Source organism: Temnothorax curvispinosus, unplaced genomic scaffold (genome assembly GCF_003070985.1).
Source record: "Temnothorax curvispinosus isolate PA1 unplaced genomic scaffold, ASM307098v1 QBEX01010444.1, whole genome shotgun sequence".
In the NCBI taxonomy this organism is placed as follows: Eukaryota; Metazoa; Arthropoda; class Insecta; order Hymenoptera; family Formicidae; genus Temnothorax; species Temnothorax curvispinosus.
Genome location: NW_020220224.1, coordinates 345428 through 373359, shown reverse-complemented (window position 1 = coordinate 373359; position 27932 = coordinate 345428). Strand labels below are relative to the sequence as shown.

Below are 27932 nucleotides of genomic sequence, written 5' to 3'. Positions count from 1 at the left end.
GGCCGTGTCAGAAATCGCATCCGTTTATCAGCATACATTCGTACGCGTTGTCATAGTTATCGATCGTACTTTCAGAAAACACGCGAATTGTTATCGCTCTGGACCCACGAAATTTCGACCGATTCACGTGGCTTTAAAATTGAATTTTTATTTATTGATCCGCACGTTCGAATAAAAATAAGAAATGACAGAAAATTATCGAATTCAAAGATTTTTATTATCAAGCTGGCTTTATATTCTTGAAAGATATAGCCGTAGCTGCAGTTAATATTTTCTTATTTGAAAGAAATGATCTACGATGAACTATAATTTAAATAGACATTACCAGATTATTTCTATAATAATATTATAACTATATATTACGTTTAAATAAGACAAATAAGTAGGTAGATCATAGAATTCATTTCTGCCTTATAAAGTTGTATACTTTCTCTCGATTACGGTTTCCATATCGAAGTATCGATAGTTCTTCAATAATAAACGAGTAAAAATAGATTTGTACAGATTTAACATCAGAAGTGTTGTTACATTGATACTGAAACTTTCTACTTTCGTTTAATCTTATGTGAATTTCGTTTTATTAGAATTTTAATTCAAAGTTCGATCAATAAAGTATTTAATATTAAAACTGTATATCTCAAGAGATAGTTCATTTTTGCTTCCTCAAATTGCCGTTAAAAAATATCGATCCTAACAGAGGAGGAAAGACCAATAATATCAGGATCTATGTGTTTGACTTATCGCAGTTTACATTTGACTATTTAGCGTCCTGTCATACTTTCTGTCTTTCTCTCGGAAAGGTTGCGCTACCACTGGTGACTCGCGCTACCAATTGCGACATACGATGGACGGAGAAAGGCAAGGTGCTTCACAGAAGCAACAGGTGTGTAGCAAGGTAAGTCAGTTCATGTGCCGCCATCTTCCACGGAGTTGCTCAATGTGCTTTTCGTTCACTCGAGGTCTAGTCCGTCGATAAGAACGCACACGCGTTCAGTAACGTACAACGCAAACCGTAGATCTTGCACTCTTACTTGTATTTTTTTCGGATATTTTAGGATTCAATATTTCCGTCAAAGTTCTCTCGCAATTTTATATAACGCCTCGAACTCAATATACATATAAAATTTGCATTGTAGCATAATTACTGACTCACCCTCTGGCAATGCTCCGCGCTGACTCGCGACAAATCTGCGAGGGGTTGAAAGATGACATCGTGAAACTCGGGGTAACTCCGTGCCAACGGGCGCGCGTATAATTCTTTGGCACTACACAATGCTTCTTGATACTCTTCTTCCGCATGTAACAACTTCTCTGTAGCCCTGTACCTGCGATCTGTATCTGCAAAACAATTCCATTTCGATTTCGTTACACGTATGATACCTGCAAACGATGTTTCCTCTCACTATGGAGTAAAATGTTATTGTAAATTTGTATAAATTTATTGTTATAAATATAATTTAAATATTGTAGATAAGCACAATTTTTTGATTAAGAACAACGTCAGATAATCAGACTCTAAGCAATTATGCAAACTATAATTAGACGAATGTTATATATTGTAGGTTTTAATAATTTTAATAGAATCTTAAGTCATTTAACAAACTTCATTTTTCTAGCTTCATATAATTTCTTCACATTAAAGAATACAGGTTGTATAAAATATGAAAAGACTAGGATTAATTACCTCCAATTGCATCGAACTGCCTTGCAGAATCTTCGATAAGTAGAACTTCGCCATGCAAGAGGGCTACATCGGCCGCGGGATCAACCTCGGCCCTCGATCCAGCAAGCAGCAATCGAGGTCTGCAAACTCGATATTTCAAAAGTATCGGAGCAACCACAGAAGAAATAGCTCCAGGCGACGAGGCTGATAACTGTAATTAATAATAAAAAAAATTATCAAACAAGAACTTCGTTAACTATACTCTTGAATCAAATCGTCGAAACTTTCTTTTATTCAAGTGGAATTTAAAAAAATCCACACGTATAATACACTGTATCAAATAAATGAAGACGACACTAAAAGTTTATATTTATTATATCTCTTCTAAATATACATATATAAATTATAATTAATAGGACAGTTATATTTCACGGCAAATGACAAATAAATTAACGAAATCTAAAAACAGCCGAAATAACAAAAACATATTCTGTCAAATGTGTTAGAAAATTAAATATTTTGTGCAAAATTGATTTGATAAAATTTCCTTTGTACGAAGAAAAGATCTCGCGAGACGAAAAGTTCGGAATGTCCTAATTACACAGGGGAACGCTCGCCTTGTAAAAAGCGTCGGAGACGCGCCGAACATCCCATAACTTCGCACGGTAGCCCCAGCGGGTTAATCACTGAAATCTCGGTTGAGGAACGCGAAAACAGCGCATAATTAAACCGGGTCCGCGCGATATTTACGGTCTGACAATGCGAGTGGCGCAGCGCGAAGGGGGATCAAATAAATTTCGAGGACCCGAAAGCAAAAGATCGTGCGTTGACCTTTCGCTGGCCCCTCGTGGTCCACCAAATTGTACACAGGGCGACTCCCCGAACATTCGTTACATCGCGCATGAATATGTATAATACGATAATTGTCTGGTCATAATTCGCACGAATTCTCCAGAAATTCCGACATACGTGCAAGACGCGGTGCGGAGGTACAGTTGCTTTCTTACACAGTAAATCCACGATTTAACGATCTAGGGGTGGTGGAGTTGTCAGTTGAAATTAAAAGAGCTTGTTAAAGTGCAAATGAACTCTTTCGAATCTTTAAACGTGTATCATCATGCGTCATTGTACAATATTCAAATAGGTAATCGAATTACGTATTCCTATTGTATGTATGTACATACATATATTTTTCATAGAAACGACAAATCAAAGTTCGTTTTTTTTTTCGACAGAACTGCTGTTCCTAGAATCAATGATTTTTAAAACTTTAAAAAATATCTTGTGCAAAATAACAGTAAAAAAGGAAATAAGACAATTTCAGAAATGTCTGCTCCATCACTGAGAATTTTTTTGCTTTTCATCAAATTATCATTCAAAAGTTCAAAATTATAATATTAATTGAAGTATGCGTTACTTTCTTCTTAAATTTTATGTATGAGTTATTTCTTAAACTTTTACAAAACCATGGCACTGGAAGTTAAATTTACGAATACTTCTACATAACTGTAATAACAGACAAGTCTCCAACCCTTATAATATCACGTATAGATGCCGCGGGATTATACGACCGTTACACAATGTGATACTGGAAATCGAAGGCCAGAGGTCAACACGTCGTTCCTATGTCACAACAAACTAGGCGACCATTTTCGTGATCGTAATTAAACGAATGAAGCCAGAGCATTTTAATCGATACGATGAAAAACGGGAATGTAATTACGTTGCTCGTTGCTCACCCAGCCTTAGTTTACGACCTTACGGGTAACCTTATCGATGGCGATTATCGATGCCCCAACACGTCGCAACAATGCAATTTAATCTTGTTTTAGCGATATAGCGATGATTGCTATAATAGCAGAATTATTAAAGCGTTACCAGATTTTGAAGATCTACGATTATAGTTTGTAGCATCTATGAACTTCATACATCGATATAGTTTACCTAATTTGGAGAAAAAACTGTACAGTTGATTTGGAATTACGTATCTTTTGCTTACGTCCAAGTCAAAGTTTAAATTTGTTTGACTCCAGTTATCTTGGAATCAAGTTCATATATTTCCGATATTTTGTTTATGTTTCAATAAAATATTTTCTCACTCAAATTCCTTTTATGTTCAAAATTTCGAATAATCGTCGTCTCACGTCGGGGCAGGGCAGGATAGAGAAAGGGCAAGAGAGATTAAAGAAAATAATATGTTACGATCGCATGATCCCCGCAGGATCGACGATACGATTGCTATGATTCAGTGGAATCCGGCAGTAAGGAAGTTTACACTTTAAACACACCGTTTTAATCGGGTTGTACTTTTTTCTCCTCGTTCTTTTAACACGACACAGCCGATTCAGGCATTCAGCGTTTTTCCCCGATTTGCATACATACGTAATGAAGATAGGCGCATTTTTTTCCGGCCAGGTTCAGACGGATATAATAATACGAAACGGGTCACCGTTAAGAGAGCCGTATTAATTAGCGCTCGCGCCGTCACGCCGTTGTAACGGACTTCGTGGTAATTTTCTAATCCCTGTGTATTCGCATACATGTTTATTTTTGAGCCGTTAATATATTTCACACGTTGCGCGAGTATCGCGTGACTTTACATTTACGGAAAAGAATTAATTATGGGCTACAATCAATTAGTATCTATTAACTGCTAAAACATAAAATTATTCATATTAATGTCATACTATGAGAACTGTGATATAATGATTTGTTTGTTTCGTAATCAAAATTTCGAGGCAATATTAAAATAATATCTAAAAAATTCTTATGAATTATGCTTCAGTCATAATAGTAATAAATTTCAAGTTTTTAGAGAAGAAAATATTACAATAATAAATTAACTAATCATATAAAAGAGTTTATTGTTAAAATATCGTTTAATACGTCTGAGACTCTACATAACTGCCAGTCACTAATGATTCCCACGATATATCGGCGAAAGTGTCGGTCATCCATGACCCTGTCTGTGACAGCATTGAACTCGTTAAAACGACGATGAGTCATTGAATTGTAAGTCATTTCGTATTTGCGACAAAAAAAAATTGAGGTACATATTTTCTCTATCTAGTTATTTGTGACTTGCATTTCAGTCTGACTGCATAACGCTATACCTATTCGATTCTCATCTCGCTATCGAAATATACACCTATCTCTTTTGAATATTCTCATGCTACATTACATGTGCTTGCAAAATATGTAACAATAATTCTTTCCAAAAATTCTCATTTAAAAAAGATAATGTGCGAATTTGCCAAATTCGCGAGTAGGTATAACGTGCGTTGTCGGGAAGATTCATGGCAACATCTCGCGGAGTAATGTCCTCGCGGGATTCTCCGATGCTGTATTTATGCGGAGAACGCGTTATCCCTTCCCTTGGCGACACACACGCGTGCAATGTATGTAGTCGATCGGAGAGAGGAGACCGCGCGTCCACTCTCGCTTTTAATAAAGCCAAACCGGAATCGTAAAGCTGAATCTAAATTGCATAATTATACCGGTCTCTCCCTCACTCCAATGTGCATGGCTCTTACATCCCACCGTTTCTTTCTGTCTCTTTTTTTCTTTTCCTTCCATCTTTCTCGATCCTCTTTTTATTCAACGATCTTTTTTCGAGCACTTAAATCTTTTCTATTTTTTTCTCCTTCTTTCCGCGAGTAAGAATCGAGAGAATAATGATGTTAATACAAATTGAACATCGTGCGTGTGAGTCGTCTCAAAAAAAGATCTCAAACATCGTAATCAGTCAAAAATAAATTAAAGTAGAAATTATTATCTTTCTACAGGACTGTTCGATCAAAACTTCAAAGTATATAAAGAATTACGATTATATGATTACCGCCGCATCGATTAAAAGAAAACATAAAATAGAAGTAGTACATATGTATGTCATTGAAAGATAATTTTTATTTTAAAGATTAGTATTGCATAAAGATTAGCTTTGCATAAATTAGAAAGGGAGAATCAAACACTAAGCAGCTGCATTCGACAAACGTATTTGCCCAGTAAAAATGTATAAACTTTTTGCCAATATATTTATTACGATATATAACCAAAATCACTATTTGCGTATATTAAACAGACAGGTTCCCAACAGAGTAAATTGTCTATCTTCTTACGAACCGTTTAAAAATCAAGTTACGACAAAATGGAACTAAAACACAATGACCGATCGGCATCGTTATAACACCGACCGCAGCTGACACTTTCACCGGTTTTTAAAATTAAATTTAAAATGACAAAACAAGATTATCAGTATCCTTGGTAAAAAGATTCGAGTATCTGAGAGAGAAAAGTAACAATCGGACGGACGTGCCGAATGAACGATGCGGCTCATTTGGTTCTTCGACTGGCCGGAAATGACTTCGAGACTGGCTCCCAGAATTTACTTTCTTCTCAGCACAACGCCTTTCGTCCAATTACGCGGTCCAGTGATTTGGTATTCATGAAACGGCGACACCGCACTCGCATCTTTCTTGGTTAATATTTTGCAAGATTTTCCTCGCGAGCTGAAAAGACCTCTTAGATTCGCGTTTCGAATTGAGATACGCTCGAAAGGAGACCACATTGTGCGGCACGTCGAACTGTAATCTATCCGCGAGTCCGCCGCCACGCCGCGCCGTTCGACGTATCGCTCTACATTGTTTGGTGAATCACCTGTCGATGTCGTTGCACTTTCCCCGTAATGCAGCACGGCGATCGACGCACCGTGTGCATGATGTACAAGCATGAATCGCGTGTATATGACATGTATAATCGACCGCAGTCGCAATTCAATGATCGCAGACGCGTGCTCCGCGGAATTTCTACGGATATACCCGCGCGTGTACGCAAACTCATCAGATCGAACCCATTTTTTGTCTCCTTGCTCGCCGTGACAGATGATGGATCTCCATGCGTTAAATAGGCAAGTACGTGTGCATGTGTGTATGTGTGGTGCCTCGTTCGATACGAAACGCACATGCACAGGCATCCTGTCCCTCCCAGCCTCATTACGAGACAATGAGCGTCGTTACATCGATCACAGGCCAGAGCATTCTGCCGAGACGGAAGAGAGTGGACTGTCTCGCGTGAGCAGTAGTCGATTTAGAACTCCCGACTTGTTCACAAGCCCTAGAGGGTAAAATATTCCCTACAGTATGGAAAAAAGTCTCACAATTAAAATAATCAAAATGATTCTGCAATGTCCTTAATTATGAGGCTATTTTCCATATTATTATTAAACCATGATAAGGACAACGACACAATCTAATAAGAAAATCTGAAATGGATCTAAATGTTTTCAATGCTATTCGAAATATCGTATATAGCTGAACTAAATATTTCGTAGAAAAGCTGAAATTTTATTCTGGATTATTTATAAACATTTACTAAGAATTAAAAGCTTTTAAAAAATATTTTACGATCTACATATTATGATCAAAACTGTTAAGACCGTTACTGATTGTGAGATCGAGAAGAAGAATCGAGCAATTGTTACGATTAATTTCAATAAGAGATGAACTGCAGAAAATTTGCTCCGAGATAATCCACAAGAAACCACTAATCGTTTTGTGCAATAGGATACACGTAGATATTGCAAGAGACCGAAATCTTCATGATACAATTTTCCGTATTATTGTGTATATCTAACATTTCCTTTTAACGGAAGGCTAATACAAGTGCGGAATAAACTGAATAATGTACTACATGATAGAACTCCATTTGTCAAGATATTTCGTTTTAACAAAGAAATTCATATATCTAAGTGCATGAACAGCCCATCGCAACGTAATTGCGATTAGACAGACCGAGTGGACTGAAGGCTCTTGAAATCCGAAAAATTATTAAGTGGCGTAAATTCGTAATTTTATCTTGTAAAAACTAACTATAAATAATAAATTCAGGATTCTACTACCTAATCAGGTTTTGTAATAAAATAAGATAACGTTATATATTTAAAGATATATGGAATAAAATACTTAGACAAGTAAACACTTACAAATCCAAAAAAACTTTAAGTAAAAAAAGATTTTCCCTTAAATTCCCTTATGAACAGAATTTTTTTAAAACTGTGTTCTCATTATGTTACCAATGTATTTGATAACTTTACTAATGCATTATTTTTTGCACATCATAAAAAAGCTAAAGAAGCTTTCATTCGATGTTCACCACGCACTTGCAGTGTACGTGCCTCCTGCTACTTGCACAACTAGTTGCTTAAGCACCATCGCTCGTTACTGGAGTCAAATTTGTCACTTTAGTAAATCACATTTCCGATGTCATTATTCATTCAGCCACGCCGGAGGAGAATTAGAATAGAATGACCACGGCAGATGATTACTCGAGTCGAGCCGGTCGAGCGTGTGTCCGACATTATTTCATAAACATTGTCTGACTGATAAAGCCCACTTCTCTCAAGGTATTTCGCTACAATATGTTGTTATCTTCGTCGGGATAATGTGACACTTGTCTTGTAAGAACTTAAACAGAGGCTCCCAATCGCATGAACGATAAATTTCAGGCATTATTTGCACTCAGATTATACATTCGAGATTAGTAAAATAAATATAAATCATAGATAAGCAAATCTGAGAAAAAATGTTTAATGTTCCGCAAAATGATTTATAAGTATAGATATGCGGTACTAAAAAAATTAAAGAATGTAAAAGTAAAATCTTAATTTTTCTAGGGGAAAAAGAGAAGTCCTACCAGAATTATGAATAACTTGTAAAGAAAATTTTACTTTTAAGATAAGTTGTGAGATGAATTCGTATGAGCATATCTGTGAGCAACTTAGCCTTTTTAATAAAGTTGTAGCAACATATAGTCAATTACAAAAGCATGTTTGTTTTTTCTCATTGCCTATTAACGTAATTTATTGCTATTAGCTTGGCGAGTAGATGCGCGGAATAACGTGAATTCGCCAAAACGTAGTCGATAACCGATGGGTTTTTAGCAGTTTGAGAGCCATGATCGTCATGTAACCGAGAGAACGAAGGCCATTCTGGGTAACTATATATAGTTTTACTCTGAGGTGGTATGGACTGCAGTGTAAGAGCGCACATATACACGGTTATGTCTATAAAATATAGGTCGCTTCAAAATATCGCCACGTCGTTGACGTAATGTTCTTACGAAAATTCTATTTCGTGGTGATGAAACGTGCCCTTAATTTCACGCACTGATAAAGCTCGTAACGGAAGAACGCCACACTTTATATTTAACCAATCATGTGATATAAAAACAGAATACACCAATTAGGTGTTAATATTTTTTTCAATTTAAAGAGAGGTAAGGATAAAAGAAAATATGTGCCAATTAAATTTGTTGCTTGTTACTGAATGTTAGGTTGTACAATCGTATAGTTTTTTAAGCAAGTATCAAAATCAAGATTAATCTAAAAAATTGAGAAATTTATATTCATTCACTTTTTACACAAAAATTAATATTATTAAAAATTTATATAAAATTAAATACAATGTTTTGTAATTAATTACACAAAATAATTAAATAATATAATAAATTACATAAAGAAATTATTAAAATTAATTAAACGTCAATTTCATAAATGTTATAAATCAAGTTCTATTATTTCGATGTGATCTCGAGTAAAAAAGCTGCATTTTTGAAAATAACGGTACATATGTCGCGCTAACATGCCACATGCCACCAATGTGAAGTTTAAAGCTACCGTCAATGTATTTAAAAAAACAATAAAAAGTGTTTACGCGTTGTGTGGATACGTACAGGTTCTATATAGGCCTCGCCTATGTTAGAACGACCGAACAACCGATTCGCCGAACCGCGCACCTTTCGCTTAAGAATCGGAACGAACCGCGACCGACCACTACGACAAATGAATGCAACTATGCGAGCGTAGACGGCGGCGAGAGATCCCTTTTGCTCAGAGCGATCGCGCACTCCGTTCCGATTTGTGAGAACGAGCGTGAAAAATCGCCATTCAACTCGCGCGATCGACTCAGCTGCGCGCGTTGCATTAAACATGCGCGATCCTGAAAAGCGTCGTTTCGACTGAAATTTTTCTTCACGAGAATTTTCGACGAACCTGGAATTTTGCGTTTCAAATGACAAGCGTGACCGCGATAATCGAAAACTATTCACTCGACTGAAAGATTAAGCATGAGATCAGAGTCAATCGCAATGTATGAGATAGTTTTGATATTTTAATTTCAAATTAAAATTTTAAAATAATTGTGAGAAATAAGTATATACCAACTGACATCACGCATACATATGACATATAATTTATATAAGAGAGGGATTCAAAGATTTGCGAAGTATTATGCAAAGGCAAGGATCTGTAGAACTAAAGCTTCGTAGAATTAAGAATTTATGGCATCAAAGATAGAAATATGGTAGTAAATAGCTACAGCATTCTTAAAGCTATCTGGAATTAAGGATCTGTTAAATCAAGGGAGATATCCAGGATTCAGGTTCTACGAATTGTTGTGGCTCTATATTTTGGTAAAATAAAATATATGTAGAATTAAAAAACCCATAAAATCAAGAATTTGTGACACAAACACACCTACACATATATTAAGGATTCTATACTTAAGCAGATATACAGGATTTATAGACTCTTGGAAGAAATTTAGAATTTAAACAAGTTTGATATATATTGATATACATAGATATATTAAAAAATTTTAATAATTAAAATGTTTCTATTTTCATATATTAACGATGTTAAGAGGTTAATTTTATTCTTTTATGATTCAACATTGTGCTTCATGCTTCATAGTATGCCATGCCATGGTTATTATCATTTTAGTTATTATCGTGGGTCCAAGGCTTTTTCTAATTTACATTTTTACCGAAACTATATAAAATTTGAGAGAGAAAGAGAAAAAATATGAGTTTCTCCTGTGCTAAAAATTGCACCAGCTAACACATTGAAACTTTGCTGCGATGATAATAAAGCAATTTTTATTCTTCTCGGTAGAAAGCTGTGACCTGCAAAATGAGTGACAGGAAGCGTGGATTCAACGGAATTTCCGCTAGTTAAGTTTCGAGGCTAAAGCTCTTAATGACACTGTTTACGCTTTATGTGATCTAGTCATAGATGCAGCGACGTAGGAAGCTTCTACATTGAGAACAATACATGAGCCATTAAAGTATAAAGGAAGAATACGTGAAAAAAAAAACGTTGGAAAGTATTTCTTCCTTTTCCTATTATATGTACAAATATACATATTAAGAAATAATTACAAATTAAAGTTGATGCAAGTAATTCATTACTTGCAAATATATTGAGTAAAAAAATATTAATATTAGACATTAAAAATGTAAAGCAAGAAAGAAATCTTGAAAAATCTATTAATTAACTGTATCAATCTTTTGTCAATCAGAATTGCCATTAAAGGTTCAAATTATAGAGATACGATTTTAAATAAAAATCTATACTTCTCAATCTACTCGACGAATATAGAAACGCGCGCGCGGAAACACTTTTTTAAGAACAATAGGTATGTTCTCGACATTTTGACACATAATAGCTCGTAGCTGAGACAGACTTAGATGAATCATATCTAGATGTGCATTATGACCTCGTTCCTAAGGACACATGCAGCCCTACGGGCAATTCCGCTCCCCCAGATCATCACACCGTGTCTGTCGTATTTCTGCGCTAATAGCAGTTGCGAGATTAGCAGCGTGAACAACACTTAACTGCGAAGGCGGTGATTATCCTCATGACGACGATTTCAACGTGGCCCGGTTTGGCAAGGAGTTCCGTTTACGTCTCGGTTCGCGCGTCCACGGCCGTGTATGATTCATAAGCTGCGCGGATCATCAAAACGTTCTTCTTTCCGCTCTCTTTCTTTTATCATCTTCTACAGCGCGATTACCTTGTTCTCTGAATGATAACGATCAAATGCATTTTTCCGTGCATTGTCCGTCGAAAGAAAAAAAAACGAATTTTCTACGAATTATAATTCAGAATGGCTCTAACGCCGTAAGCTTGACGAGATTATTCATTTATCGTGCATGTAAATGCGCGCGAACGTGATGGTCTGTGTTTGGCGAGGTGTTTGGCTATCCGTAAATTCCGATTATCGAAGGACGGCGAATTGTATGTGTTATTAATGGCAAATTCCACGCATATACGTTACGCCGCTCGACCGTTTATTATCGACAACGCAACGGCGTGGTGGCGTGTGAGGTTTTCTAGCCGTTCAAGAGAAATGTGCATTGCGAAATCCACAATTCTCGATTTATACCGGGTTGAGTGTTGTTTGATTGCTTTACCGGATCGCGGATGTATTACCTCAACGTCATTGTCCATCTCAATGATGTACTTTCGACGCTCGGCCTGCGCGAATCTCGTGGCCAAGAACAGGCGCACAAACGCGGTGCGTGCACGGCGTGTCTAAATTTGCCTGACCCAATGGCTAGGGGCCACTGATCTCCATCGTCGAAAGCGAATTTCCAAGAAACGTCATTCCGATGTACGTAACCGCGCGTTGCGTTACGTCGCGGCGTCGCACCGTTCGTACACGATCGAAAATAGATTTTTCGCGCGACCGATAGCTCGTAAAGATCTCTCATCTTTCATATTGGCACACGGAAATATAACAAGCTCTATTTGATAATATCTGAATATAGAAGGAGCTATATAAGAATATGGGATACCTATTCTTAACGCAGCATTCCATTTTAATCTAAAATTTTAATTATACAATCTTTTATTTTTTATATTATTATAGCTATGTAAAGTTATAAGAAAAAAAAACATTATTACAATCAATCGTTACGCGAGAAACGAGCGCAGTGATAATGATAACGTTGCATAAAAAAGACATTGCGAAAAAGGAAACTCGAGCATGGAAACGGTTTAAAAGTTCTTCTTTTGGGCGTAGAAAATTGTCAAGAAAATAATCGCAAGTGTGCATGTATATCACAATAGATAAATGCAGATAATAGCAGAGACATGATTTACATAGCGGAGCTAAGGCGATACGCAGCACTAAACAAATTAATTGTCCAGAGGATAACAGTAAAAAAAGGCACGCTCACTGCTCCTTTCTCTAGGTCACCAGGATGAGCCTCTCTAAACGAAAAAGGCGAGACGAATGCGCCGCCGGCGGCAAGGACGATTCGCGTGGGAGGTTCCACGTGTGTGCGTGTGTCGATTTAAGGGGGTCATCCCGTGTGATGACCGTTTTTTTTAAGGTTTTTTTGCATTTTTTTGCGGCGAAATAAAAAAATACAGAGCTTCTAAATTTTTACTATATATTTATTACATCTAAAACTATATGTGTAAATTTTTTTATTTGAAAATATAGCGTCGATGGCGAGTTACATCACTGGAATGGCACCCATGTAAAAAAAAAGCAGACAAACGGTGTCCACGATTCCGGCAGACTGGTTTATCTTAAATAAAAAAGCCAAATTGCATTTTAATCTATAGATAAATGGCTATCGCGGGAACTAGGATTATTTGAAAATATTAAAAATTCAATTTTTTGCATGCTTTTAAAAATTATAACTCAAAATAACATGATTTTTTGCGACTATTTTTTTATGCGGACAGAAAACGGTTCAATATTTTTTAAAAATTCTAGTTCCCGCGATAGCCACACATGTGCTGAATCTACCATTCAAATTTTATTTAAATCCATTGAACCGTTTTCGAGAAATCATGGACACCAGTTTAAAAAATACAGTTTTGAGAAAAACGCGTTTGAAAGTTCACGTATGAATTACACCATGCTTAAACACCTTACCTTCTCACTGCTGTAACTTTTCAATGACTTCGAATTTCGGAAAATTACTTTGCCAGTATATTCTATGCATGCTCTAGATTAGATTTATGCAAAAAAAAAAAAATCGATTTTTTGAAGCCGTCACACGGGATGACCCCCTTAACGGTCTATTGCTAATGTGAAAAGAAGAGGGTTCGTCGCGCAATAACGGATTAGTCGATCTTTCAAGTCGGTCCGCACATCAATTCCGGTAAAGCCCTGCACAAGCATCGCTATATGATAACGGGAACGATCTATCAACAGTTTGACCTTACGAGGAATCACCTCAAATAGGATATTAATCTTGTGATGTTAATCCACTATTTAACCATTACGACGTGAAGGCTAAAACTTGATGTATTTGCCAGATATATAATAGTCACGAGGTAAACTACTTATCAGATTGCGTACGTTAATTTCGTAAGAAAAATTCTGAAAATAAGATACTAGCTTCACAGGAAGATAAAAATTTCTCAGTTTTTAGCTTACGTAACTCTTACATAATACTATTCATCTCGAACGGAACAGTCGGAGAAAATCGATTAAGAATGTAATGATACTGACAGTGGAAAATTGGACGAATGCGCGGTGAAGTCTTCCGTTTAGCCGATCCTAACGGTGATATTGTTATTTCGCAATAGCTCACGCAGCTGCGGTGCACAACGGATGCCGGGATCTTCAGACGCAATAAATTTCTATCTGCTTTCTAGACAAGCGTAAAGCAGCTATTTAATGTCACGCACAATATGTTATAGCCGGAGGGTTTAACGACCTGCGATTTTCCGACGATGGTGCAGAAGAAAATAAGAATCGGGCGTTTACTTATGTGCGCGTACCTCTCGCAGTTATTATCGCGCTAGATCTCGTCATTGAGAGCACGCGGCGCTTTCAAACGAGCCCGAGGTCGATGCTTCGGCATCGAGACGATAAAGTTGGCCGTGAAGTGGAAATTAAGAAGAATTGTTAGCGGTAGATGCTTCCCGCCGATAAAGTCCGGCCAGAACTTATCGCACTTACGGCCTTGTCTTCTTTTCCTGGTACTTTCTTTACGACCGAGAATCGACTGTTTCTTTCGTTCGCGAATGCTAGATGCCGAGGCGATCGTCGCGTGAAACGCGAAGGCAAAACTCGGCACCATACAAATATTTGCCGTTCGGGAATGGGCGAGCGTGAAAAAAGTTCCCGATGAGTTTCACGCTCTTAAACGAACCAACGTTTAAAGCGAAAGACAGACGAGCGGACGGGCGGATTGACTGACTGACTGACTGACTGACTGACTTACTGACTGACGTTGCGTGCATGGAATTTGGGAGCTCGTTAATAACATGCAAATTTTATGCGCGCGTTAAAAGAAGGTACCATTGAGGGCGAAGAGTATCCTACGTTCTGACTTTGTTTATCCTCTATTTCATCATCAATACAGAAAAAAATAATCGGTAATCTTTGTAGAAACGTATTATTATCTTAAATGGAGATGAAAGTCGACCGAGAACGAAATACTCAGGTATATACTCTGTATATACTCAGGTGCGTTTCAGTTTCCGCTACAATACATATTTAATAACACACTAATAAACGTTATGCCGAAACTTCTGTTTCATATTTGCGATTGTCATGGACTTTGGGATACATGAATCATATAAGCTAGGAAAATTTAAAAAAATAGTCTGATTATAATCTTTGAAGAATGTGAGGTTCTTGACATCGTTACGTTAAATACAAAATTAAATTTTATTACTGCTCTGTTACCAATTCAATTAAATTCTAATGCATTCTGTAAACGCTTTCACGTTACATAAATTTGTATTGAATATAATGCGATGTAACGTTTATTTTCATTCTTGATATTATGATACGATATTACGATGTACGCTCTTAGTGTAAGAACGTGATATGATCTCGACCAACGTAGGAAGAAAGAGAAAGCCTATCGAGCCTACACGAGCGTAAAATGAAAAGTACAGGAATTTACACGAGCCTGTTGCGACGAATTGTACACGTAATGTCGCAACGTTTTTGTTAAATATCATCATCCCGATAAACGCAATACCGTGAATTTCCTGCTTATTTCCCTCCATTCCCCTCAAAAATATAAAAGCATATATACATAGCGACCAAGATCAACATACGCAAATAACTAACCTACTGACATAGAATGCCTACGACAATCGTTTTCATTTGCCTCGCAATTTGACGGAAAAAAGAAGAACTGCGTGAAAGTAACGTTGTTCGGCTCATAGCAAACATTCCGTCTTTATGCAACGGTGAGCTCAAAAAATGCGATCTGCGACAAGATGCGATGATGAAGTACGTATAAATCAACGTGAGAAATCCGTTTGGCTAACGCTAATTTTAATTGCCCGCTAGCACAAATTCCGCGGTGCGTCGGAAGATATTCTCGAGAATTCTCTCGTAAAGTATACATACGTACGCGCGTACAAACGCATCTGGCACGTGCCTTTGTAATTGTCGTCGGTGTTGACGATTAATTGTTCTGGTGGCGTCCGTCGTGCCGTCCGTATATCGGCGCGGTCTGCGTCTCATATCGCGACGCCGACTTAATTGGCTGACGCCCATTAAAATCCTGCCGATGACTAATCTCCCCGACGGCACTCGCTTTCGTGACACATATAGAAACATGCGTGTGCGTGCTCCGAAAATGGCACTGGAATCCCGATTCGCGCGCATATAAACGCGCAGTCTCGAGTCTCGCCGAGTCTCGCGAAGTATTCGATACCCTTCTCGTCGTTAAAATCCACGACTGTCTCATTTTATATAACGCGAGTCTTCTCATCATCTCATGAGATAATCATCCGTTGAATTTCCTGTCCGCCAAATCCTAATCGCCGAATTTAATCCTCGCGATCAATCGAGTCACTCTCTCCTTTGACAAAAAAGAATAGGAAAAAGGCAGATAAATTAATGTCACGACGTTAGAAAAAAAGAGAATGTGTGAAATTTACGAGCGATGGCCACACATATGAGTTGTTCGCTGAATCGCGTAAATACTAAGCGCTTCCACGAAAATTTCAACGCACCACGCCATTTCGATATTTTGTCGAATAATCATACTTCAAAATTTCGTCAAACGAATTCGTCGCGTTTACGACAGATAAGACTTGAAACGTAAATATAACAAGTGAATACACAGCGACGATATTTTATAATCCCGATCTTGTCTTCAATCTTGCAATTCGCAAAGTATTTTCATTACTTCCATTTTGTCGATTGACATGAATATGCCTGCTTACGCGGAATACGAAACGTGAGAAATAATCGAAAAAAAATATTGCATACTTATTCGAGAACATTGGTAGTCGCGAAGGAATAATTAGGGTCCCGGCTGACAGAAATATTTATGGGAGAAAAGTAACGATGAAATTGGAATTAGAGAGTACAATTTCGCAATTATAAAATAATTGCTCTAACGAGCGCATATGATTATGCGAGACGGATGGGTGTGTTTAATAATTATATCGGTACTTTCGAGCGTTTCGCATGTGAGAGACATTAATCGCTTTCAATCTCCATGTTACTCACGATTCCAGAAAAGATTCTGATCGATATTAAAATTAATATTGTATGAGTTATTCAGCCTACGCTCCTTATCTACTATATGCTGTCGATGGAACTCGGCGATAAAAAAGTTAATGATATTACAAACATCGCAAGATCGTTTCTCTTTCTCGCAGAATCATATTTTACAGACTACGAAATTAACGGCGCGAGTAATTAATGATTTTCTTGCAGACGTGATAAGTATGAAACACTAAGCAATTAATATGACATAAATTATAACACGTGGCTACATGTCCAATGACATGTTTCTCATTACGAAAATCGATTTGTCGATTACGACAAAGTTTTACGTACACATATAGTTTTCTTTTAAGTTAAATTAATAGATTGTTAAATAATTTCTACACACTTTAAAATGCAAAGAAATCTTCGCGTTTGAGTTTCCATCTTAATCGCTTAATCATTATCTTGATCATTATCATCCAGCATGTATGTGTTTGATACAGTACGCGGAAAACGAATTATACACCATAAACGAAGTTAGCATTACACACATATAGCAAACATAAAACGAATATAGAGCGAACTCGATACGGCGAATGAGCTGGTGGGACACGCAAAGGAATTAGGATACCGGAGGATACCGTTACGATAATGGTGAAAGTAGAGACACCCCACTTGCTGAGCTTCACTGTGCGTCAGCATGCGGTTAGCAAATTAGCATAATTATCGCAATTTCACGTAGAGATGCTCCGCGGTTGTCTAACCCGGAAAAAGCCATTGTTTTACTTGCTCCCTATAAAATACTCTCATTCAGTACAATCTTCAATAAAGATCTTTAACAAAGCCTAAATAAATGACTGGAAAAATAGAAAATATAAAATCCTAAAAATAAATTTTTAAATGTCTTTAGATTTATTGGGATATATACATATATACATATATATATTTTTTTTATATCTTTAAACTTAAAACACGCCGCGGCTAAAATAAATCAATTGCCAGCAAATGCTCAGTGAGCTCATTTGAGAACATAGTGATGATAGAGTGCGTATAATGTTTTGGCGTTTCGCTAATTTATTTACCGATCGCATTTTTTGCATAAATTTCGTATTCTTCTACAATCGAGCTTATTTCGCCGTCACGAACTGATTTTCCGAATACACTCACGCGCGTGTATCACCGCCCGCAATTGAATCGGAGGAAAACGCGTAATTAGCATGAGACTTTGGCTCGGTCACCAACTAGCTTTGTCAATGTCTAGTCCACCTACTTTTTCCAGCACTCGTGTTGGAGTCCCAAATGCGATCATACGAGGATCTGAAATTGGTGTCAACGCCTTCGCGAAATCGATCGCAGAAACACGAACGTCGTCGGTTCCTGCAAGCTTTCGAGTGATGTCATCGACGATGATGATCGAAAACCACGTAGGCGAGTGTACCGTTTACGCTTGATCGAGAAGACCAGTCGCTATCGAAGTATTATTATGGAGAATGATACGTAATATTACAGAAAATTTATATAAAATGGTTTACTAAATTTAATATATTATTTAAAAAATAATGATAAAAATATATGTATCGTATTAGAGTGATGGCAAGTGTCTAGTTACCACAAAGTAGAAATCGTAAAAGAAACTCAATACCAATTTATACTCGATACCAATAACGGTCGCCGACGAATCGCAGTAACCGAGAAATAAAGTTCTAATTACTTCAGAGGAACAACGCTGACTAATTCGTAGTATAATCGCTACTGGACTTACTTTTCCCGTTAAAACGGTTCAATCTGCACTGACCTTTTCATCTAGCGTAACGAGATTTAAGATTCTTAAGAGATAAGACTACTGTATTCCGACTAATAAATTGTCATTAACGTGACAATGATGAAGTATAAGATAATACTTCGTCCGAAATTTATGTCTACCTATTTGCTATTTTTATTTCAGTAAAAATAAGAGTTGTGATCGTGAGAGAATTCATATGATTCGTAAAACATCATTGAAGAAGAATAGAGTACTAAAATTCAGCTAGAAACTCGAGAATCAATACGAACAAATTGAGATCCGTTCAAACGGTATATCCAAAAGGAAGAGACATAAAAATCTTAAATAGTTTTGCCTACAGTACAGGCAATTTTAATTCCAACATGTTTCTCAGAATGTTCGAATCATCTTCCGACAGAACATCGCAAACACTCAACCATCATCTGCTCGAAACTCATTAATATTAGGCATTCACATTTGGAATCATAATAATTCACATAAGTCGATTACGTGAATAACAAAGTTGCAAAAATATCGGCGCGACGGGAATGCGGATCCGCAACGAGAACTGCGCGTTCGGGATAAATGAAATGGCATACCGGGTTCGCGATCAACCGAGATAATCGAACGCTCCTCTAACGGTGCCCCGCTCGCAGATTTACGCACGCACCACCCAGCGAACCGCCAGCCAACCTGTCAACCATCTTTATTAGGACGAACTCTCTATCTCGCGGCATCTCTTATCACTCTATCTCGTGCAGATGCGCGTGCGAAGTGTGCGTTATAAAAAGGCCCTAACGGTTTACTTATACTACACCATTTTATTGTCATATCATTTACAATGTATCATTACCATTTCGATTTAAAATTAATATACTGAGAAATATACACTACGAGATGTGAATTATTATTTTATTATATTATGATATTCGATAAAGATTCAACGAAATTGCAAAAAAGTAAAGTGAGAATGTCGAATCGATCTTATATATCATTGGAAAATGTAGTGTAAATATGTTGCAAAACGAGAGATCTGAGATCTCGCGCTTATTTGTTGCATATAAAATGCAGTTGCAGCTGCGATCACTCTTGGCACGAGGAAAGCGAAAAACCTATATCGGGGTAGTAATTCATCGGCGACGTACAGGCAAGGCGTGGTAAACATTATAATTTCCGCGGGAATAATTTCGATCAGTGAAGGAAAGAATCGCGCTCTCAGGATCGTTGTATCGGACCAATCTTCGCGAGCACGTGCCTGTAGTACTGTATCCGCGGCGCGGCGGCGCGATAAATCTCGCGAGCGAGTTTTCGCAACGATGAAGCGCCCGCTGTCAGTCTGCCGTTAGTCATCCTATTATGCTCCTCTGCTCACCGCGGTGAAAGGAGATACGCCGCGGTGGAGCCGTGGAGCCAGTATGAGATACGCAAGTCCTCGAGATATATACGCTTATAAGTGAATAAGAGAGTAGTCACGGAGTAGGCGATGGAAAAAAAAAGTAAATTTCACTTCTTTTCGTAGAAACGACTCTTAACAAGCGCGCGAGCAATATGTCAGTCGATGCCAAATTCAATTTGCAGATCTCGCCAAATTCGTAGAAAAAAATTTCTAGAATTACCAAGTGAGAGCAATTATATAGCAATTTTATCGTCTATTATCTATTTAAATAATACAAGATAAATATTTATTGAAATTAGCAGAAAATAGCCGTTTTACCATTTTAAACAAAGAATCTTTATTTTAACGTTATCCTATATTCCCTCGTGTCACTGAAGCTAACGACTGATGGAAACACGTGTTTTAAACGGGTTACAAATTTGTTTTTGATACCGCGTCATAAATCCAAGCTTACGGTTGTTTCAATGAAGCGATTTCTCTTTAATCGATTTCGATTGAAACCCGCGTGATCGATGCGAGTGTGTCTCGAAGTTTGTAAACTTTCGGGAAACGCAATTAATTCAGCGGGAGAAATTAACCGCATTCTGATCGGGCTCGCCCCTCAGGCCTCCTTTTCCTCCTCCTCCCCTTTCGGTATTTCCGATCGTCGTTGATTGTGCACGAGAGAGCCGCTCCCGGACATGCGGATAATCACACAGGCGAGTTTTCGTAAATGCCAATAATCGATACGGCCGCACGTAGACATTACTCGACATTCCGCACGATTATGGCATTACCGTATCACTTTTTTTCCCGCTGTGCCGCGAAGCACACGCGGAGGGTTAACCAAATGCCCGTAGCAATTACTCACTCGCTCGCGAACCTCGATCGGCTGTAGATCGATAACAAAGGTTATCCGCGCCATCAATCCCGCTGTTATTATGTTATTATTATCCCGGTCTCTCTGGCTTACATTACACCGTACGCGGAGAGATAAAAAACGCAATGCGAGCGTACTTATCCCCGGATGAACATTGCATAGCTGCTAAACTATCGCATTCGGTTGGTTCCTCTCTCGGGATATCAGAAAAAAAGAGAGAGAGAGAGAATATATCAACGTCGCGGAAGCTTAATCTTCGTGAGTAGCAGTCGAATGAGATTCGATAAGCTCATAATAATCGAGTTAGGATATTAATAATCACGATATTAATTTTCATGGTGCTGATTTAATCGATGGGCACGCCTTTCCGATGACACACGCCTCTGATTAAAAATTCTGCAACGCGTTCTATTTTTATTTGCGCAAGAGGCTTAATCATCTTGGGAGCCATCTATGATTATGCATCACCGATACCGCGGAAGTCACTCGTAAGCAACCATAAAGTAGGTACAGATACGTGTGCTAATGCAGATGTTACAAAACACGTCAAATTAATAAATGTATAATGGCCGCTCTTTCGATTTATTAAAAGTAAGAAAACTTAACTTAAAAGTAAGGTAAGTTTACTATATGTATGTAATTACATAATACGTAAAATCTGTAAAGATAATTACTATAAAGTAAAACAATTATCAAAACCATTTCTTAAGTCGCAAATTTTCAGTTAATGTTTTAATTCTCAAATAATTTTTTTTAAGAATTTTGTTATATGTATATAAGAAATGCAAATGTAGTTTAACGTGTGTGTGTGTGTGTGTGTGTAGTCTTTATTTCTTCGTGATTGCGGTATTAAGATGCTGCGCGATAATTTAACGGGTCACTGACTCCGAGAAGTGCGCGAGACAAATGGTATTTTATTTATCGCATTTCGCTGGGGCGTCGCCTAATAATTCACAAATGAGTCACTTAATCACTCGGCTGGCATCATATGTGGTCGGTCGCTCTCTCGCGGCACGCAATGCCCGTTCTACTTCCTCGTGTCATATTTTTCATGAACGCGTGTATCAGGAAAGATACTGAAGAAACGCTAGCGATAGAATATCACGAAGAATCTTGTCTGGCTCTGGCGCCTGCCTTATGACCTGCGGTCTGCTTGGCCATATTTCTATTTCACGACCAACCAATTTTCCAGATGGAGAAAGAGACAAGTAAACGCGCGTTATTTCCGTGCGCAGTGCGCACGACAAATCACAGAAAGAGAACGACGCATACGTATGTTGCACACACCCTTCCAGTCGAGAAGATAATAAGGCGGCGTTAATTACCGACAATCGTAGCAAACTTAATGGCTTGCCCGGGGAGAATTTATGGATTTGATGAGAAAGTCTCTCGTGACGCGGAAAACCCGCAATCGACGCGAAAGGAAAAATGAATCACCGTGTCAGTGGCCTGGTGCCACGATTCTACTTCGCGAAGCACAAGATTGGTCTCATTCGCGCTCGGCAATGCACACTGCACACACAACGCATTGTGCATCATCATCCATCGATACAGTAAGTTTCACGGCAAGTAAATTATCGGCAAAACTGATTAAAACGTTCGCGGAGCGAGTCGCTCCTCGCTTCGCCGAGAAACAAAGTAAGCCATCGACTCCGAACAATGCAACAGCTATTTGCATAAATATGTGAGCGGCGGATGCTACCAAGATGACATCGCATGTGTCCACAATAAAATAATATTACGGAACGCCGACGATTTCCGCGAAGACTTGCGTAAAAACATAAGTCAAGACTCGACGTGAAGACAGGACTAACAAAAAAATAAGAATTGGAAGTTAATGACTGAAAAAGCACATGTATTGTATGCAAAGGATGATTTATCATTCAAAATCGCAGTTGTGTAACCCAACGCCCATTCTCATATTTCGATCCTCAGACTTTGTCGCGCCAGGAAGATGCAGTCGTTACTACAAGTGATTTCTTCACAATGACGTATAGATCAATAGATTTTGGGAAAACAACAAGCAGATGTAAATCGCGAGACACCATGAATATATGACTCTGTCTCACGCAACAGCCTCGGCCTTTACATAGCTATGAATTCTCCACGTGAACACGCGGTTGGCGCAACTCGGCTCGTAAAATTTGCATTAGAATATGCACGGTAGCGCATTTAGTCGTAGACACGTCGTCGTGAGCGCGGTGTCGTTGCGCAACGCGTCTTAAATTCACAGAAACACCCGGGCAAGACGGTGTGTAACGATGATGTACGTTTAAGTTACAGTCGATTAGGTTACGGCCGGTAACGATTTTTTTTTGCGGCGAACGGAAAGGACGAACGAACGGATGGAAGGACGGATGGTGCGGCGGCACACACATGATACAATGGTAAGCAGATTTGCATAAAAATACCTGCAACCGCTGCATAATGCGCAGCCGTGCGGCATACCTCGAAGGACCTTGACGAGGTGAGACCTTCCTGACGTCAACAGCTGCGCTACGCGCGAGAGTGTGTGCGTGCCTACGCACTTTTACGATCGTGTCTCGCCTTCTGCGATTACGACTTGCGACGCCGATTGATACCCAAAAGCGGAAAGCGCAACTCAAAACCGATCGATTATCTCGACAAAGAGATATAAGAGTTTCTTCGTTTGTGTTTCCTGTATGATTTGTAAGATAGATGGAAACACAAAAAGTTTTGCACAAGACAGCGGAGAAAATAGAAAACAATATTCGAACATGCAAATGTATCCACCGACAAAAAATGAAAACAATCGTCAAGAAATTGAACTGACATACGTATCTATATATATGTAAAATTACATGAAACATGAGATGATAATTTTCTACAAAATTAAGATAAGATTTCCAAAAATGAGAAACTGGTAAAAATAACATCATTCAACACGAAATGAGTAGAATGATTAGATATTAGATCATAAAGAGTTTTTGTTGGTACACTGGGTACACAACATTTCATTTATGTGGTGCATTGTAAAGACAAATGGCAACATGAAATACTGGCAACGTGACTGTCTTGATCGACAAATCGCATGATAGTCTGGAACGATTATAATCTTTAGTAGATCTCCTGATACACATGTTCCTTTCACGCAGGGAATCTACTTCGAAGTCATAAATGGCACACGGAATAAAATAAAACTTCCCACGAGATTATAGCCGCCGCATTGCGCGAAGCGCGTCGCGCATCCTTGTGCTTCTTCCCAGAGATACGCCAGGCATTCGCGACTGTTCGCGACAGGCAGCACGTGATTCAATAATCGAGAGACTCGCCGCTCGTGAGGAATACCACGTATCTTACATCCTGTTACCGCGATCGCGTCCTAAGTGTCAATGTGTCACGGGTATCCTCTTCGGTTGCGCAATTCGTTAAGTAATCGCATAAATTAAAGCATAAGTAATTCTTCAAGATAATCAGACTCAAATTGATCCAACCTTAACCTATCATAAGCTAAAGTTTAAAAACTTATCCTCTTATTGAGACTTTAAATACAAAAGGCTGAATCACGAGTAATAATCCTATGATAATTTTAATCATTACTACATGAGCGTTTCCGACAAGATCGTATTAATCGGATATTACTCGTGTGAGATATAATTAATGCTTCTCTTTTTCTCATTCGAGCGATACTTTCTCTCGCCTAACGCTCAGTCTTTTCTCACTTTTTTCTTCATTTTCGCTAGGGTGTTTACCTAGCCTTCTCTTGCTTGAAAGCAACACGTATCGCGAAAGAGCGAGATACAAAAGGCAACATCGAAAATAGCCGCTTGACGATCTACCACAAAACCGCAGGGAAAAGCTAATCGATCCCCCTTGGCCCCTGCTTCTCTGTCTTCACGGATTTCTAACGACCGGCGGGTACACGTTGCCGCGGTCGATACTCTAGTATTCCAATACCGGTGGCGGTTCTCGAGTATACCGATCAACTCGTCCTTGACGTGCCACGACGACGACACATGCGTCTCTCAACATGGGGAGAGATTGACGACCGCGTCGACAAATGGGTGCCGACCGCGTTCCTAAGTGTCTCTCCTGGGTGTTCTTCGCTCATGCACGACGGATGGAGATCGATGTGTAAAATCGGAAAACGCAGCTGACGATTGAGGCGTTAATCCTTGAGCGCTCACTCACAAAAGATTACACGTGATCCGCGATCGGAATATCTGCCGCGCGCGGTAATTGCCTTGAAGAATAAATTAGACATGCAACATGAAATTATCCGTCATAAATGGAGAAAAATGATTGTCAGATTTCAATCGAGAAATATCCTTGAAGATCCTTGAAGATATTAACTCCGAAATCGATAATTGTGTTTTGTATATCAGCGTATAAATTATCTATATTTAAGAATTATTCGTATTTTGCTGTCTGATAAACAATCGAATATTTTCTCGTTAACGTTTTGGTGCATTAATCAAAATTAGTATTTCTTGCTTAGCTAATATTACGAATAACATAATCGTGCATGTTATTAAAATAATCATGTATATACAGGCTAATGTATGTATTTGACTAATTTACGCAATCATCATGAAGTAAATTACGCCACGTCAACTGCGTCTTGGATACACCGTACGCACTGTAAAATCTGGGCGTATCAAGGCTAGTTCGCAAAATTATCGCTTCGAAGACAAGTTGCAAAATTGTAATGCTTTTCACGTTACATATGTGTTACAAGCGATGGAAAGTTACTTTTAATTGCGTGCGCAAACACACAACGTCGCGAGTAAAATACGATCGTGATAACTCATTGTCGGTATCATTGCACATGAGGAAGTAAAATACGAAGGAGAATGAAAGACGATCGTATGGTATCGCGTGTATGGTCCTAATGAGACGCGCGTAATCGTGAGGATAATATATTGACGCATCAACCCGGTGGGAGAGTTTTTTTTTTTAGTCGAACTACTCCGAAAGAACCACCATGCCTTTATTAGCGATTTCAAGAGTTCCTCGAACAATCACTATCTATGTGTGTCAAGGTATGCGTGCCAAAATGTATGTCAGTGAGTTGCGGTTGAAAACTCTATTTACACGTTTATCAATTGAACTTCATCGTTCGCGTTTTTTAAATCAAAATTTATTAAAAATGTTGGAAAAAGCATAAGAAGCGATTAAAACACTGATAAATTAAGTATCAACGAATTCCACTCTAAAAGAGTATGGCAACGGAAAAGAATGCAAGTATCTATGAATTGTAAAATCTAAAAAATTCTAGTAGTTATACAAATTTAAAAAAATCTAAATATTTCCAAATACGAGAGTTAAAAGATTCAAGAATTCGTGTCAAATGAGTTAAAAATTTGAAGGATCAATGGAGCTTCGAACCTGAGGGAAAGAGCCAAGAACCCGTAACTGTAGATGTTAAACTGGGATTAAAATTCCAAAGTTTCAACGGCTCGTGAACATAACCTCTCTCACTCTCTTTCTCTTCTTTCTTCTCTAATTTACAGAATCATTTAAATAATGATAGATTCTCTCCCCCTCGCAGATAAAAATTCGATATATTAAAATAAATAATGTTTTATTTTAAGTAAAATAAAATCTTGAGAACCCCCTATTTATATACATATAAAGAAAAAGATTTTATTTCAAGATTTTGTCGTATTATTTGTGTAAACGATAATACGATGATTATGCTTAAGCATAATCATTTCTATTCATTGTCATTATTTTGTTGCCTATACATGCTGCTTCGCGCAGCTCATAATTTCGAGAAAGGTTTTAAAGACGCGAAGAGACGCGCGACAACGCATCCACCTGTGTCTCGAATTTCACGTAGGAACGCGCGGTAATCTCGTGGCGGATCTATCGCGTGTGTTGGCGCATGAATAATAGCATGAATAAAGTATGGCCGCCATTATCTTCATTGATATTTCTACCGGACGAGAGAAAGAGAGAGTTCATCTAAGATTACAATCGGGATTATGAAGGAGGTCAAATTCGCGGGGATTATTGATAATCGTAATCAGTGTACACACACGTATATTATACATTGCGTATAGGATGTCGCACAAGTTATAAGTACGCAAATGCTGTATACGTATTTACTTGCATCATAAATATAATATTTCTTAATTAGCTGATTGACATGATTGACCATGATTCTCCTTATTAAATATGAAATTTTTAATTTTATTCAAATACATCTGTCGTTTTTCCTTTTCACGATCGCTTTGGATTGGCTAATCAAAGTATAATCGAAATAAATCAGAACAGGATTTTTCTTTTGCATTTTTTTCATTGTTTTTTATGAATAAGACGATTGGATATTGTTTTATATTAATTATAATTGTGGACGACGTGCTTCAGATAATTATATATAAAATTATAAAATATCTTTGAACAAAGACAATTTGCGAAGTAAAATAAAGTGTATATGCCTTGTAATACCGAGTATATAACAATGTCATTACGGCATTGTTGATATTCTTTCCCGTAATAGAGACGATTTTCCAAAGATTACACTAGCGGGTCGTGAGAGAACCTTGACTCTCTCCCGCGTCGTCTCTCAATCGTCTATCACTAACGTCGTTACGTAGAATAGCTACACCGCAAACACATGATACGTGTACGACGGTTGCGAAATCACGAATACGCTAGGAGTGCAGAATGCAATACGCGGAATACTTTCCCAAAGCGGAGATAAAGAACCTCGCGATTCTCGCGAATAAAGCATCGGCATCGACTGTTGCCCGGTAGGGTAGGGCATCCAAAAAGAAGCAGACTCGCTCACGGATGTGTCGCGCGGTGAGAGTTTAGATGCGCTTTTAAGATTTAACTCTCTGTCTCTCTCTTTTTCTCTCTTTCACGCTGCCGAGAGATTGCGGAACGACGGGCCTATATACGTGTGTCGGCAATGTTGCGACATCGCTAATGCATCGTGAGTTCAGAATGCAGCCGTGGATGCACTGCTAAACTACCATGGTGGAGACGAATAGCGAGTATACGGGAAATCTACT

General features: G+C 38.2%; 1 protein-coding gene across 1 annotated transcript in view; it reads right to left on the bottom strand.

The window, feature by feature from the left end:
• The window catches only part of LOC112460267 (rho GTPase-activating protein 20-like), a 188670-nt gene that overhangs the window by 148059 nt on the left and 12679 nt on the right, over nucleotides 1-27932 (bottom strand). The window contains exons 2-3 of the mRNA XM_025024874.1: nucleotides 1685-1874; nucleotides 1154-1338 (exon numbers count right to left, since the gene is read on the bottom strand). Of these exons, the coding sequence (XP_024880642.1) occupies nucleotides 1154-1338; nucleotides 1685-1874 (375 nt within the window). The remainder of the gene's footprint in view (nucleotides 1-1153; nucleotides 1339-1684; nucleotides 1875-27932) is intronic.